At 39.1% G+C, this 17,049-nt stretch overlaps 1 protein-coding gene across 1 annotated transcript; it reads right to left on the bottom strand.

Moving 5' to 3' along the window:
• Nucleotides 1-13,184: 13,184 nt before the first annotated feature.
• LOC104079567 (zinc finger and BTB domain-containing protein 21-like) lies at nucleotides 13,185-16,711 on the bottom strand. Its single transcript, XM_009581643.1, is given in 2 exon segments — nucleotides 13,185-15,385; nucleotides 15,388-16,711. Coding segments are annotated over 2 exon segments (3,156 nt in total). The 3' UTR covers nucleotides 13,185-13,553.
• Nucleotides 16,712-17,049: the final 338 nt, after the last annotated feature.

Here is a 17,049-nt window from a genome sequence, read left to right as displayed (position 1 = left end):
AAGCCAGTAGTTTCATCGTAGGAGTTTATCAAGTTGGTCAAGCGTGACTTTCCCTTGGTGAATCCATGCTGACTACTCCTGATGACTTTCTTGCTCTTCATGTGTCTGGAAATGATGTCCAGGATTAGCTGGATTAGTCCATAATCTTCCCAGGGATCGAGGTGAGGCTGACTGGCCTGTAGGTCCCAGGGTCCTCCGTCCTACCTTTTTTGAAGTTAGGAGTGGTGTTTTTCTTTCCTCCAGTCTTCAGGCGCTTCTCACAACTACCATGATCATTCAAAGATGATCGAGAGTGGCCTTGCAATGACATCTGTCAGCTCCCTCAGCACTTGTGGGTGCATCCCATCAGGGCCCATGGACTTACATATGTCTATGTTGCTTAAGTATTCCCTACCTGATCCTCTTCTTTGCTCTGGACTTTCACCTTGGTCTCTGGGGCCTGGGATTCCTGAAGGGCTGTTACATCAACATTTAATACAGTATTTATGAATATGGAGGCTAAGCCTCTGGGAGGAGGAACAGGTGGTTGCCTGAGAAGCGATTTGATCATTTTGTGTTGTAAATACATTGTCCACATTTGCACCTTTAAGATGCAAACTTCGCAGGGCCAGAACATGGTTTTATCTGCTGTAGTAATTTTACTGTATGGGCATACAAAGAATGGGCTAGTCAGAGGTCAGAGCACTTGCCTGGGACACCGGGAAATCCTGCGCTCCTTTCACTGACCAGCTGCCTTCTGCCTGCCTGACTCCAGGAGCAAGCTGCTGAGATCTCCAGAGATCCACAACGAGAACCATATTACCATGTTAGCACAGCCATAGATAGACCATACATAGGTTAATTGACCCTGCTGAGAGACCAGATTTATTAGCCAGGCACATTAATTTTAAGATCCAAACAGTATCTTTGCCCAGTATTGCATGGTGCTGCACCAGCTTGTCTGCAGATAGCTCAGGGATTTCTGATACAGCACTGCACTGTGGCAGACTAACCTGCCCTTAGCTTGCCCCATGTTCCAGTTCCCCACATATGCCATGTAGACAATTTTCTTTAACTGGCAGGAATTTTGTGCATCTAATTAGCATATGAAATGACAAGAAAGAGTAGAAATTACACTGAGATACTAAAAACAGTTTTCCTTTACAGAACTTTATCAACTATCTTGTTACTAGAAATATTTTACATTTTTACTTTTGAAGTATAGCAAAAATATGTGGCAGCTAATATTTAATTATTTTCCTTTTTCATGCACCTGTGAACTCGGAATAGCCCTCTCCGAACATTCAGGATTTTACCCATTAAAGCATAGCTCTGGGGATGCAATTAGTAGAGTAATTAGTTTTTCATAATTCCATGTACTTTGAAGCTGGGAACTGTGATTCTGACTTGCTCCTAGGCTCTGCTATGTGCTGTATTTCTATTAAGTAACTTCTGTATTTCCCAAATCCCAGCTTTTCTTTTAATTAGCAAGTGTATATCTCTGTCAGTGATGGTTGCAAAGCAAGTTTAAAAAATGCAAAGTGAGTGAGATTGATACAGAGTTGATTTTACAAGGGTGCTGGAACAAGAGAGTTATGCATGTATCATTCATCGCAGCTACCTCACATGTCCTGTTTCGGTCCTTTGAAGTATGAATTTTGTTAACCGTTTCACTCTGTGTTGCAAAGGCAAGAAGAAAACTGCAGATCTGTAGCTTACTCTGACCTAGTCTGCGCTAGAATGTTTTGCTGGTAGAGCTACCCTAGGCACATGAACAACAAAGAAATATCTCACCTGTTAAAACTAGTGCTGCCAGGTTCATCATACATCTGAGTTTCCAGAGTTGTTCTTTTTCATCCCCCAGACAGAATGTGGGCAGAATTTTAGGACCTTGGCTATCTGTTTGAAATTTCCAGGTTTGTTGGAGGTGGGTGGTGCTAGATCTGAGACAACCCAGAGTCCCATGGTACAGATGGAAGCAAAGGGAGCAGGATGAGATCATAGTTACTTAATCAATTTCATTTTTAAAGCTGTAAGCAGAACAATGACAAAAAAAGAGATGCAACTAAATGCAACTAAAACTGCAGCTAAATGATCACTTACACAATTACAATGCACAGAGATAAAATCAGTCCAAACCTTTCCCACTAATTCTCTGCCTCTGAGCCCTCTGAGCGCATTTTTTTTACACACGTGAAAGAAAGAGAAGGTTCATAATAGGCCATACATGCAGTCTAACATGAAGTCTGCAACAAGTGCTTTGTCACGACAGTATGAAAGTGTAAGAGGTGCTTATTTTTGCCAAACTGCACTTTTTCCGGTGTCCCAGGACTCTGTGTGATGCCACCTGTGAGGTGGCTATAACCATGTCTTCATTATGAGATTTTGCTAGCGTAACAGTCAGCCTGAGGTGATAGCACTGCACACTCTTCATTGACAGCTCTGCTGGCAGAAGTAGATCTGTTGATCTTCACATCTGAAGTGTGACCCCTCGGCATGTTACTTCCCATGGAAGAGAGGACCATTTCCCCTTTTACATGTAGCATTTCAGCCTCTCTCCCGCTCTTTTACCTGCTGTGCCAGAGGCAGGTAACAGGCAGCAGGTACCTGCTGACTGTGGGAAGTTTGCCCCGGAGTTGTCGGGCAAGGAGAGGCACAATGCTAAAGCCAGAAGATGAGTTCCTCCATTTGGTCCTGCCCTTACATATACTCTCCAGTCTGTTTTCTGTAGCCCCTTCTTAGGTGAGATTCAGCACGTGTGACCCATCTTGTCTCACGTGACTTGGCATACCAGAAACGTTGTCCCCTGCCTTGTGACAGCTGTCTGAGAAAGAGAGTGATGGGCTGGAACAAGGGCCAGGTGTGATGCCCAGAGAAGCCTTGTGGGAAGACCGTCAGCAGTCTGGCACCAAAGGAGGTGCCACTAAGCAAGCTTTCATAACTAGGAGCTAGCATGGGGGCAAGGAGGCTAGCACTGGGCTGGCTCTTGATCTGCAATAACTCCCCCCACCTTATGTCTTCCAGAGAACATCCTCTTCTTAATGAAGGAGTCTTGCTCCGTACAAAAAAGGCTCTGAGATGATGGTATCATTAGACCTTCACCTTGACTAATTACTGTTATTTTTGGTTCTTTTGCAAAATCAGGAGATATCTGATCTATCCAAGCACCAATCTCTATTGAAAAAAAAGTCATATATCCACCACGACCTCATAGTAGAAAAACTTCAATTCATTTAGGTCCCTTAGTTCTTCTTTGCCCAAATGCCTACATCTCTTAAGTCCTTAAGAAGGCATACTGCCAGGAGCTGAGTTTTTCATTAGATCAGAAAATTGCTCTTATAGCTTTGTTATTATATATGCTATTAACATACAGGCATAGTCCTAAAAAAAAAAATCTTGAAAAAACAACCATGTCCCATAAATATAAATGTTGACATATTGGCTAAGTTTCTAAACAAATGGGTCACAATGTTTTATTTTGACCAAACATAATTTCAAGTTATGTATTCAGATATAAAGTAAAACTGCAAAGCCATGTTTCAATCCTATTAGAGCAACCATAGACCCAACTTGGTACACCTTGGATACTGGTACTTTTCTTTTGAAGCCATTCGTGCACCAAAAATACAGCCTATCAAGGAAAAAAAAAGAACATGAGAAAGCACACAAATAACGGCACAGTGGTGTTTGTATTCATTGTAGCACATCAGTATTTCACCCATTAATTTTAGAAGTCTCTTATCATTTTGTCATATTATAACTGTTTTGCTTTTCTCTGAAGGACCACACTTTTCCAACTCTCTAATATCCAGTAAATAATCTATTCCTAGGTGGTCACAACTTTGCAAAAGGAACAAAGGCTAACAACAGACATTTTGTTTGGAATTTCTGATCGTTTATTTTACTACTTGTATCTGGCACTGCAATGGAAGAAGGAAAAATATTTTTGAGAGTATTATTTTTTCTATGATGACGACTCTTCCAAAATATATTTACTAGACTTCAGCAAAATACTGTGAGTTTTTAGAAACTAAAACATGACAGACAAGGTTCTTTTATTTTCTAGTTTATTTTCACCTGCTGGAGCCAGTTATATTCTCTCCACCAGAGAGCGCGAGTATCACCAGAGGTGACAGTGCTGGGATGGAGCGATTGCTGTGCCCTAAGCAGTATTGTGAGCTGCCTTCCTCAAGGACGGCAGTCTAGACACGATGGGTGATTCCAGCTACATGAAGTTTCATACCTATGGGTTAATTTAGGCTCAGAGTTAACATTGTGCCCAAATGGTTAAGGCTTCCCGTGTCCACGATAGAGTTTAAGAATCTCCTGACAAGGAACCACTAGAGACATCCCTGCCTCTCCTTCTGAATCTGGGGCTCCAGCCCAGGAGATGCTGACTTCCCAGGGACGTGTGCTTCTCCCATGCAGTACAAACACTCGTATGCTCCTCAGACACATGCTTGAGGACACTAAGACCAACTGGTTTTGGGAACGTCGGGCATCAGAAAGAAGAAAGGACTTAGTAAAAGAGATCTTCAAGTTTTAGACTGAGAGCAAAGGCATTTCAAGCAATGTTGTAGGAAATTAATAGCAAGAGTATGAAATAAAATAAAGGCTTGTGAAAAATCTCAGAACCCACACCTTTCCCTAGAAGAACAGCGAAAATGCTCCAACTCAGCTAGACAGCTAAGAAAATCCAAGGGCATGTACCAGCTTTGTGTTGCATGTCATCCCAGAGCACACCCCCATGGGTACTGCACTAAGGCTAAAATACTTAAGAGTCTGGAGCGCGTGGGTACAGGCTCACTCACAATATGGTTATGCAAATCCTGCCAGTTACTTGAAGGAGAATGCAATGTGTTATGGCACAGGCAAAGGGTAAAAAGCTTTTAACTCCTCAGTCATGAGTTCACATTACGTTCAAGTGTGTTGACTGTATGTTATCATAATAGGTGTTAAGCTACAACTAATCCTCTTGCATTTTCTTAGACAACTGTCTGCGCTGCAGAAACCATTGGAATAGACTGGCCTCTGCTTTGGCAGTCTCAACAGGGAGCCGAGGATTGAGGAGTCTGGAGATGTACCTCATGTCTCCACTCCCAGCTGTCAGCTAGGCAGAAACCATGCTGCTTAGTGAAGGAAATACTGGAAAAGATGGCTTTTAGACAAAAGTGTATTATAACATGCCTTTGACCTAACAAGGAATTTTCTCCAAACTCAGCAATTGCTGTGTAACAGAGCCATATTTAAACACAGTCACATGCATTTTTATATACATACATACATATACATAGAGAGAGAGGGGTTCACCTTCTGTGTGGTGCTTTCAAGTGTGGCTTTTCAGGTGGGTGTGATGTTGCAGTCTTTTGTTTCTGGCTCCTCCTAGTGCCTGTAGACAGCATCAGAGGCACGTAATAGGTTGTAGGATCATCTCCATAAAATGAAGGTAATATGTGGTTCTTCCCCTCTTAAGCCTTGTAGTAATACTTGCTAAAAAACTACCCAATTTCAAATCTCATTTTTAATATCAGTGATTCTCCTCCAGACTTGTTCAGAGTGACAGTTTGGTATTTTTACAGTTTTTTTTCTCATGCTCTTAAAAATGCATTTACATGCCTCAGTTAAATTTCTCCTGAAACAAGTAATCTGAATGCAAGCTAACAAAGCTAAGTTTCCTCCTTGTGGCATTTAGTTCTCAGTTGATTGATGAGTGAAGAAGAGGCAGCAACAAATAGCAGCTGCCTTGTTACTCACAGCCCTAGGCTGCCATGCAGAGAGGAAGTCTTTACCTTTCCCCCTATGGGTGGGAACCGCTGTGTCTGTTCTGACGTTAACTGGACTCCACACAGGGTGCCCCCACAGAGCCAGAGATGTGCATGAACCCAAGGACTAGCCAGCTGAGGAAGGAGTAAGTAGGATGGTGGTCAAAAGAGCTGTATTTACTGTTCTATTGGTTTTCCTCTGGTTTTACATCCCCCTCTTCTTGGGATCCACAGGTGCAGGTGGTGAGGTGGAGAAACTGCGAATGTATCTCCACAGGTATAGTTGCCACACCTGGTGAAGCCCTCAAGACGTGCAGTTTTCAAAGCCTGTTCCAAGAAAACCCAAATTTCCCCCAATGCAACATTGTAGGGGAAATATTATTCAACAGTCCTTTGGGAAGTTTTTCTTCCCTTAAACTCTTTCATAGACTTTATAGCATAGAGGAATGGATGCAGTTTCTTGTCAGCCAAAAAGGGTTAGAAGGTGTCAAACCCCAGGGACTCCTAGCTGTTCATTATGGAAGAAAGGAAAAAGCAGGAACCAAAGAGCCATATTCATCAAAAATGACACCTTAAAACAGAGGCTGATTTTTTTTTTCTTGTTTTGGCAGGGCCACAGCGTGCTTTCTATAGCTTGTGTTCTTCTGCTGTTGTCATCCTACTCTCTCCCACCTCTTCTTCTGGCCCGTTGTCCTTTGTTTCTCCAGACAGCTGCCTGTGGAGCCTGCAAATCTCCGTATGGTCTTTTCCTTCCAGCAGAAGCATCCCTGGATGCTAGTAATCCCAGCAGGTCATGCTGCTTCATCACTGCCTCATTTTTAACACCAGTGCACTTCATTGGAGAGATACATGTTGCTGGATGGGAACTTGTGCCCTAAAATGTCAACTTAAGCTAATGATTACAGCCAGGGCTCCATGACATCAAAGAACTGTATGCCTCCTAGGTCCTGGACTGACAAGACATTAAGAAATTGTTAAGGGTTGTATCAAAACTGCAGAGGCAATTTAAAGCAAATTCTCTGTTAACAGAAACTGGCTTTGCATTCAAGGTACTCTTTCAACACATGTAAAATGAAGGGGAAATAAAAGTGGTGTATGTGGCTTCATTGCAGCCAACACCTTGAAAATTTCTATTGCCAGAGTATTTCAGGACTGGAAATAGAAATATTGTACATGTAGGTCTAATAGTAAAAATTATCCTGTTAGTGTTTGTGTATTAAAAAAAGAGTGATAACTGGAAACATCCTATGAATGGAGGAGTAAGTAAAAGTTACTGGCTTTGTTTGCGGAGCAACTGTCTTTGAAGCAGACAGCTAGAATTAGAACAAAAAATAACCATGAAAACAGGCGCAATGCTTGGTGTTATGAGTAACTTCTTATCATTTTGGTTTGCTTCTTGACTTCTATGTCAAATACAGGTTGTATGGTCTCCAGAGCAGACATTTTCTGTGAAACATTTAGGCAGATGTTAGACTGCTTTGAAATAGTACGAGAGGACTGTATGCAGATCTTAACTGGATGCAGAAAAAGCTGGAGGAGTTCCTTACGCTGAAAGGAGAAAGAGGGAGCCAAACTTTTGGTGATTTACCACTCTGTGAACGAGTCAGAGAGCAGCTCTCCCCCCTCTCTTTACCTTTTCCACAGCTCACCTACCTTCTGATGTGCAGGGATGCTCCATGGAGGGACAGGCCAGGATACCTTTATCCCTGTTTTCAAAGAGATAAAGACCCAAATCCTCTTGACCTTGGAGTGCTTTTTCTACCCTTGATTCTGACCATTTGGCAGACCTGGTACTTCAGCTCTGCTGTATGTTTCACCTGACCTGTTGCCCCACTTACTCTGACAAGACAGTACACATGCACACGGTGAGAAGCACTGGGGTAAAAAGCGCAGATAACTGTTCAGCACATGTTCTTGCTGCAAATCTTACCCTTCCCACTAAGACCATTCTTTGCTACCCAGTCAGTGATTTTTATGAAACTTGTTGGAGATTAACTCTTGAGACCATGCCTCTTCTATTAAATGTGAGTGAAATTGGTCAACCGGTTCAACCAAACTGCACAAATTAAAAATGGCAAAGGACAGCAAATGCTGAGTCCAAGAAGTTGAGAAAATTGGCCTATGAGTTTTCAGAGATGGATCTCATTTACTTTGAAGAGAGAAGCCTAGTAAACCCTGTTCCCGAAAGATACAGAGATCATTTTCTGCATCATGGGAATCCACACACTACAGGGGTTTTTGAAGAGGGAAATACACGCAGCAAAACTGCTTTTGATGAGAGCACTGTGAAATACCATAAACATTCCTGACAGTGTATTTTCAAACATCTGGTTCAGTCCAGTTTTAGATGAAACCTTGCTTCCACAAAGTCCCATTTTAATCATTGATTGCATAGGAAGCAGAATTTGGGCTGTGCTCAAGTTTTTAAGAGATTGTCTAGAGCAGTTGGTTTTCTTGTATTTTCCAGTAAAAGATTCAGTGTGGCACTTACTAAAACAAACAAAAAGCCATTATTTTACACTATTTTAGTAATGTAAAAACTATCATTTACAACAAATAGATCAAAAGATGCTCTTTTATAAACAAAATTCCCATCCCACAGACACAATGGTATGTACAATAACATCACACTTTGCCAAGAGATTCCAGTATAAGACACAGTAATTCAAAAGAAACAAGGTGTAAGTTTATTGGACGCCAACATTTCTTAGTCAAGATCTAAGTAAAGAAAACACACTGTAGAAAAAGTTGTACAAAGCAGCAATGGATTTACATTACATTAAAGAAAAAGTTACCCTAAGCTATTAAGTCTCAGTCCTAAAAAAAGTAAAAACCCATCCTTAATTAAAATTCGACACTGCTGTATTGAACTGATATACAATGACTATAAGGTATACAGGATTATAAAACCAGCTTCTTTTGTCTTACCTCTATAATCCTTTAAATGACAAGTTACTTTGTGTAACTAATTGGAAAATTCTATAGCAAATATATTGGATAATTCCAATTTCTAGAAACTGTAGGAAACTATTCCCCTGTACCCAAGCACTAAAAGTGATCCCATTTTCCTGCTTTTTAAAAAGGGACACTGTCAAGAATAAGCCTTAAAATGTGTACTTTGTATGTATTTTGCACATTACATTGCAAAAGATGATAGTTTGTTCTGGTTTTATGTACATACTTTACTTAAAGATGCTGCTGCAATAGTGGGAAGCTTGTCTTTAAAAGGTAATGTGTATCGCTAGAAACTAGAAAAGGAAAAATGGATTGAGTCCTTTATTCTGGAATAGTGAGAGAAAAAGCAGTACGAAAAATAAGCTCAGCCCACAGAATTCAGATACATTTTTCAGACATCCTTGCAACAATTGAGGATGCCCTTAATAGGCATTTTCATGCCCAAGCAGCTCAAGTGTTATGACTCAATTCATGGTTTTAAATTCTTTGATTTTATTAATATCAAGTATTCTTAATACAGCTAAGTACATTTACTGTATACAACCTTTCTCTTGATAGTGTCCCTTTATGTACAACAGTTATAGTACAGTTTTTCACAAGTAATTTTAAATAAACAAGAATCAATGACATTAAAAAATACTATCAGGCTGTGTTCAACAAAAACAAAAAAAAGATTTTAACACTGATTCATTAACAGCAACACTAAAAAAACCCCAAACCCTAAGCTTGCTTTGATTTTTATCTAAATCTTCTGGTAGGAAAATGTAAACAATTTTATTGAACAGTATAGGCACATGCCAGATTACAGGCTTATGCCATATATTCGCACCCTCACTGTTAGTGCCAAGAAGGTATGCATAGTCTGTCCTTATCCCATGTGAGGAACTTCTAGTTTTATCACTGGAAGCTCGGAACAAAAACAGAGTACATGTAGCTTCAGATCAAACCCGCATGCCCTACTTGGGGGAAAATAAACAAACAACATCAGACAAAAAATCTACTGGATGTCACTAGAAGGCCTGCCTAAATAGGAAATGCAGGAACAAGTCTCTTACAGCTCTGTTTTGGTTCACGGATAAGGCTACATCTCCATTCTGAAATACACAAGACAAGCTCTAATGTCACCTACTGCTTCAGCAGGTTATCCGCTCAATTAACTTCACAGGGTGTTTCACTCCCCTTAACAAAGAAAAGAAAAAAAAAAAAAAAAAAAGAAAAAGCACAGATACAAGAAGTAGAGACTGTATTATTACTGGTTCACATCCTTTGTTTTTGTAAAACTACAGAATTATACCCTAGCTGTATATGCAGTTTTTAGGCAGAGGAAAATTCATTTTAGCTTTAGGTTCTAGGACTTCAAAAAAAAAATCTGTATATATTTTTCTGCCATTGCTCACTTTCAATGGTTGATCATGGTCCCAATTTAGCAAAGAACTTAAGCACATGTTTAAAAAAAATTAAGACTGATCTCAATGGAACTTAACCATAAGCTTAGATGCTTTGCCAACACAGTGCCTGAAAGGAAAAGTCCCAAAACAAAATACATTTCATGGCTCAACCCTGCTCCTCTTAAATGCAATGGAAGTTTCCCATGTACTTCCACTGAAGCAGGATAGTTCTCTGAGATTTATCTGACAGATTATAAAAATAGAAAAAAAAGAAAGAATTAAAGATTCTAATCTATATATTAAAACATCTGCACATTCCTGTCACAAATTTTAAGAAAAAAAGCAAAACACTTTTTATATTTAACAAGACCTCTAACTTTGTGTCACTTTAGTACACAGCTAAAAAATTAAACAAAATATGATGAAGACAGGTTTTTGTATCAATAAATTTGCCTTTTATTTTGGCTGTGGTCAAACTAGACACTCTACAAAAGACCTTTATTTATAAACAAGCAACTAACATTTTCTCCATAATTTAACTTTCAAAACATATATTAAAGTTATATAAGTGGAAGCATATTTATTCCGTATCCTCCAAAATAAACACTTCTATCAAGGGCTTTTTAAGATCCTGTATAAAAGCTAATAGAAAACCAGAACTGCTCTATAAACATCTCATTTTTAAACTTCAGAGATCCTGAATTCCTTTACCAAATAGCAGGAACTGAATTTAAAAAAAAACACAGAACACGCTCAAAGTTAAAAACAAAACTCAAAAAAACAAACAAAAAAACCACCCCAACAACTAAAGAAAAACTTAGAAGGAGGCTATTTAGACCAAAAATATTTTATGGATTTTTTATAATACATAGTATACTAGGAAAAAGGTCAAGGTTTCTTCAAAGGTGTTGCACAAGCTTTTGATTTAAAGTGTGTGGAATTTATCATCATATCACATAACAGATTCCCAGTTGGAAGTTAGATGACTATGACATAGCTGAACTAGTTGCCATCTTCCTTTAGAATGCACGCTGATTTTTTAAAAGGCTACATATGAACTTTCAGACTGTTGTATAGAGGAATCATTGGTGAAAACCTAGGAACCATTTTACAAAAACATGTTCGCATTTTATACGCACAGATTTCTTAAATACATTTACAGGATACCTAGTGAAGCTTTATGTTTTTCTGATTTTATTAAACCAGGTTAACTGCAATCACCATTTTATTTTTAAATTGTTTCTGGTAAGAAAGAAATTTAGTCTTATTAGGTGGAATAAAAAAGTCAGTAACTAGAAATGTCACTATTAAACAAGTACCTTGTTTTAATTGCAATGTCACCGAAAGAGTTTAACTGATATTCCAACAAATTAGCATAATCATATTCAGATACAATTTGCCTGAAAGAGGACAAAAAAGGACAACATGTTACTATTAGAAGTGTTTAGTAACAACTTTAGATTTTAATCAAAAATGAAACAGAAGAGGCTTGAAACTAACATTGCAATTGTTCTGATAGCTGAAAAAAAGTCAGTGGTCCATCCTGAGGCAATTCTTTTAAACTTAACTTACGGGAAAGATAATTTAAAAAAAAAAAATAATCTGTTGGAAAAAAATGGTAGCACACTTGGGCTTTCACTGAGAAAAATCTGCTCCCGTGTGTGCGTAACTAAGGATGCCCATCCTCAGATTCTTAGGAGTTACACTTGTGCTTAATTTTGCTAAATCTTAGTGTCAGCTTGCAGTTTTTTTACTTTTCAGTTTGGGATGCTGAAAAAACCCTCATGGTTACATACACATTTTTTTTATTCCTGCTCCCCCTGAAACTCCAAACTCCTGTTGCTTTCAGCGAACACAGACTAGGCTCTGACTAGGTAGTGTGGAATGTAATCCCCCTCTCCCAACCCGCACAGGGTAAAGTTGGTCAGGATCATAAATACTGTTTGCATCATTTAAGTTCACTTTAATCCATCACCACTCCATTAAGTTTAAATTCTAGCAGAAGAAATTTTCACTGCTAGTTTACCACCTACTTCTGGGTAAATATTTCTTTTACTTAAAGAATAATTTGGACCCTTACTATAGCTTCTGGTAAATATCTACGATCCTACTTACACTAAATGCTCCAGTTCTGATTTGAGGTAAAATAATGGAACCGCACAGAGTATCTGCAGCCCATTATTACCACGATTTTCAACAAATTAGGAAATTGCAACACAGTATCACAAATTATAGAAAGCAGCAGAAAGAAATATTCTAGGCATTGTATTCATAAAATGCAGTGATTGTAGTGTGATGTTTTTTCCTCTGCTTTGAGCTGGATATGTACGCTTAATACAAATTTCAAATACATACTTCTTCATTTATACAGGTGTCTATATAAATATTTACATTTTTAGTTTTTGTTAAAACATATCTTTGTACTCATGGCCAAGCTTATTACTGGGTATAGAACACAACTCATCTTCTGTCCCTTAATGAGCTCTCTTTTTTTGATTTAATAGTTATACATTCCTTTGTAGTTAGAATTATGAACAGTTGTACAAATAGTGGAAACAAAATTATGAAACTTGTCTGATATCCATTCAATCTTAGTTCATATTATAAACAGTACCATTTGCATTATGATGGCTGTTAATACAATGACTTTAGCTACTGAAGTATCTATAGTAAGTTAGTCTTTGGGACATTATATAAAGCAAAGTACCCCCTCCCCCAATTTTCCTTAGAAACTTATAATTAAATGGCTGAAAGCAGACTTGCTGCTACTTTTTATATAAAATCTTAGTAATAATATTGCTGACTTTAGATTTTATTTTAATTTGCACAAGTTCCATATAACAACAAAACAATTCTATGTTCCCTTAAAATATCAAACATTCGTATCCAATAACATTAGGATTACTCAAACTTGAGGTTTATTTGTTATTGCTAAAGGTTTCTAAGACCTAAGTCAATACAGCCAGACACTCCATCCACTTCGTCCCTAACTGCAAGTCCATGGCAACTATTTATATGGAGCTTGTGTGTTGGTTTCTTAAAAAAAAAAAATTAATGAAGTTGGTTACAGTATTTCACTACTATAAACTCACAGTTAGAATCCAAATTGTTGTTGCTCTTTCATTTAATATATAACTTTATATATAATACACACGCACACACCAACATCACAGGATGAAGATCCATGCATACAATCCAGATGTGATCGTATTTCAGTGTTAAATGAAATAAAAATTATTCTGTTACTGTTAGATCCCAGACCACAGTATTTTAAGTTACTCTGCTTTCTACCTACTAACCAAGTTAATTTACCTTAATCTTCAAATCCAAGCAGCATCACAAATTCCAAATTTTTCATCATCATCATCGTTGTTGTTTTGATCCTCTTAGATTTCTAGTTTATATGGCATATATCTGAGATCCTGAACACAGCCTCCACTGAACCAGCTTTTTAAGGTATCTGTTAAAGCTAATTGTGTGTCTGTTCATGGCTCCAAAGACTAAAAGCTGTCTTGAAAGTCCTATGACAGAGTTTACACATGTATTGTCTTTTGAATGTGATTGCTGAGAGTGGTGGAGCGTGATAGAAGAGTGTATCTGACTCCTGTGGTACAAATAATTTTTCAGTAGTAGTGGAGCTTTCAGACAAGCCTGTTGGACTATCAGGCTCCAAAGGCTGGATTTTGGGGAGGGGTGGGGGTGGGGGTAAAGGTGGTGGTGATGGGGAATTAGCTGGTGGACATATCTCAGGCTCCTTATTTGTGGACTCCTCTGCAGCCTGTGACATATGAGACTGGAAGTGACTCCACAGACGGAAATTGGTTCGGAAGGCCTTGTTACACACGTGACAAATAAATGGCTTCACAGAGCATAAGAGCTCTTGGTGACGCTCCAGCTGTTTGCGTACAGTGAAAATCTTCCCACACTTTTCACAGGGCCACAAACCAGCATCTTTGTTGGAGACTACTTCCTTAGGTTCTCTGCTCGTTTCAGTGACCTCATCCTCTATATCATCTGCAGGCTCTTCTTTGATCTGAATTTTAAACTGCTTGGAAACACTTAAGTCTTCAGGTAGGCATGAGGAATCTTCAGAATCAAAATTTATTTGTTCTGACGAATCACTGAATACACCATCTTCCTTTGCAGCAACAAAATTGTTCATTTTATTGGATTCTGACTGAGGAGGCAATCTTGATGAACTAGTTATTTCTCCATTGTGATCCAGGATAGGTAAAGAAAAGTTCTCTGATGGAGCCATTGTGTTTTGATTGTGAACTTCAACTTGATGACGCCAAATACTAAAGGATGATTTAAAGGTACGCATACATTCAAGACAAGTAAGCTTCTTGTATTCACACTTGCTTTCATGCTCATGCTTCAGCTCTGGAGAAGAAAATCTAAGGCTGCAGTAAGGACAGACAGTAGCATTTCTACAGAGTCGCTCATGATTTCCCTGTTCAATAAGCGAAGAGAGCTTAGCATTGCAGAGACGGCACTGATAAACCTCTTTGTTTTCTACTGGACTTTCAATATGAATATGATCTTTCTGCTTAGGAGCCTTATTTCCTCCAATTGGTTTCTCCCCTGGGTGCATTTTTATGTGCTGTTTAAATTGCGAGAGGAAACGATAAGATTTCCCACAGTAGGTACAAATATAGGCTCCTTTGGTTCTCGATCTTAAATTCCTTTTGATGACTTGTTGTGCTTGTGAAGCAGACTGTCCCTGAAAACCTTGCTTGCCACGTCTTAGTTTAACTATTAGAGCTTTTTTAATTTCTCTCTCTCTCACAATATCGATCAGTTTTCTTTGGAATTTTTCATCCAAAACAGCATGTGAACTGGAAGCAGGTGAGGGATTCTTCACAATTCCATGTTGTGTCTGGCAGTGCGTCCACACTTTGAAATTTGTGTGAAATCTCTTGTGGCATATGTCACAAGCATAGGGCTTCTCTGGATTATGATACATGTTAACATGACGATGAAGACCTGCTGTTGATCTGAAAATTTTAAGGCAGTGCTTGCATTTAAATTTTTTATTTGGTCTTGCTTCTTCCATCTCACTGTATTCATCTTTACTGACATCAGAATCAGGAAAATCAGCATCAAGGTGCGTAGGGCTTGAGCCTTCCTCAAAGTTATCTTCTGACCCAGGAGAACCCTGCTCATCCACCTTCAGTTTCTTAAATGGTAGTCTTCTATCAGCTTGAAATCTCCTTTTTGCTGGAAGTCTACTTGGTTCCTTATGATCATCTTCAGTTTTAAAAGGAAAATCTTTATTTGTTGGTGCTGAAGCGTCACCCACTCAGCAGGATCTGAAAGTGGACTGCTAGGTTCAGTTTTTATTCGCACCTCTGTGAGAGGGGAAGCAACCTCCCTATCAGTTGACTGAGAGGCACTAAAAGACCTAAGGCGATGTGGGTGTATTACCTGTGGTTTTTCATCTAAGACTAACTTCTCCGATGACTCTTTCAAGGATGATTTTTGAGATACAACATTAAATGCCTTCTGGGAATCATTAGTTCCCGGTGAGGAGGAGGATGATACCTGTGAAGGTTTTAGGTCAACAGAAGGTGAGTAAATAGGAACCTGGCTGTCCATGGACAGTGACCTTCGAAGGAGACTTTTTACAAGTGGCCCACTTCTGTCAATACTTTGGTGTTCTGGACCAGATCCACTAGATGGGATTACTAGTCCTAACTTTGAGTAGTATAGCAAATTCCTGTCTTCACCTTGGCCATTTCCTTTTCCTGCCTCTCGCAACAAAAATGTAGATTCTGATGTGCCACGCAGAGACAAGACCGGTGGACGCGGTCTTTTTAATGACATCTCTGCAGCCTTTCCTCTTAAAAGCTGACCGCTGCTTCCTGGTTCATCGCTGGCAATTTCTTTCTCTGCTAAAGGCATTTGAGGCAGTACTGTGTTCCTTTTCACTAAACCACCTCTGCTCTGGTCCTCCACAGTTCCAGAAGTTTCATGAAGCTTGGTATAGCTCACAGGGCTTTCTTTCAGCCATCTCCTTTCAGTCAGTGATAAGTTGTGAAGGGTTTCAGTTGGTTTTGTTACTTGTGGTCTACTGCTAGTTTTGACAGCAACAGAGGGTGAAGGTTTAGAGGTATGGCTTAAATCATGTGTTTGATTTATACTTTTCGCTTGTGCTTCAATTCTGTTCTGACAGACAATGACACTTCTCTTCTGAGAACTACTTTCATCCTCATCTTGATACAGTATTTTCTTAATAGGGCAAGCTGGAAAAGGAGCTTGAGGACTCTTAGAAACAATGTTTGTAAGAAAGGATATTCCAAGACTGTAGCCCAGTTCTTGCACAGCTGCAAGACTGCCTTTCTCAATAAACAAGGATGAAGAATAAATGTAGTTTAACACATTATCAAAAGCATCTGGTTCACAAAAGTCGAGTTGAAACACTGACTGAGACTCATTCTCCTTATTTGTGAACAGAGTCTGGAAGTATTCACTGCTGGCAGCCAGAACATTTTTATGAGCTCGAAATTTCTGATCCCCTACTATAAGAACAACATCACACAGCTGTCCCTTTAGACGCTCCTCATTCAATGCACTTAGAAGTGAAATGGCATGTGCTGGATTTATGTAATGCAAGAGCCCCTCCATGATTCCGATGTTTCTGAAAAAGAACAACAACAAAAAAAAGTTGTAGGTTGCCTTATGTGAACTGTTGTTAGAGATAAAGTAAACACACCTAATTCCTCCGTTCTTTATAAACTGGCTAAACCACCATCACAGTGCTGAAGAAAACAGCTTGTTTGGAGGAAAGGTATGGGAATTAAAACAATACTGTTAGCTCCAACAGATGCACAGGCATGAGAAGAACCAGCTCACGTGCCCACTTTCAAATACACCGTTAAGAGCTGATCTTACACCAAGAATATTACACCTAACTAATTGCGGGGTGTGGAGGCTGTGTTCTCTTCCTGCAATACAGCTGTCCA

Source organism: Fulmarus glacialis, unplaced genomic scaffold (genome assembly GCF_000690835.1).
Source record: "Fulmarus glacialis isolate BGI_N327 unplaced genomic scaffold, ASM69083v1 scaffold25857, whole genome shotgun sequence".
Taxonomy (NCBI): Eukaryota; Metazoa; Chordata; class Aves; order Procellariiformes; family Procellariidae; genus Fulmarus; species Fulmarus glacialis.
This window is presented reverse-complemented; position numbering and strand designations above follow the sequence as displayed.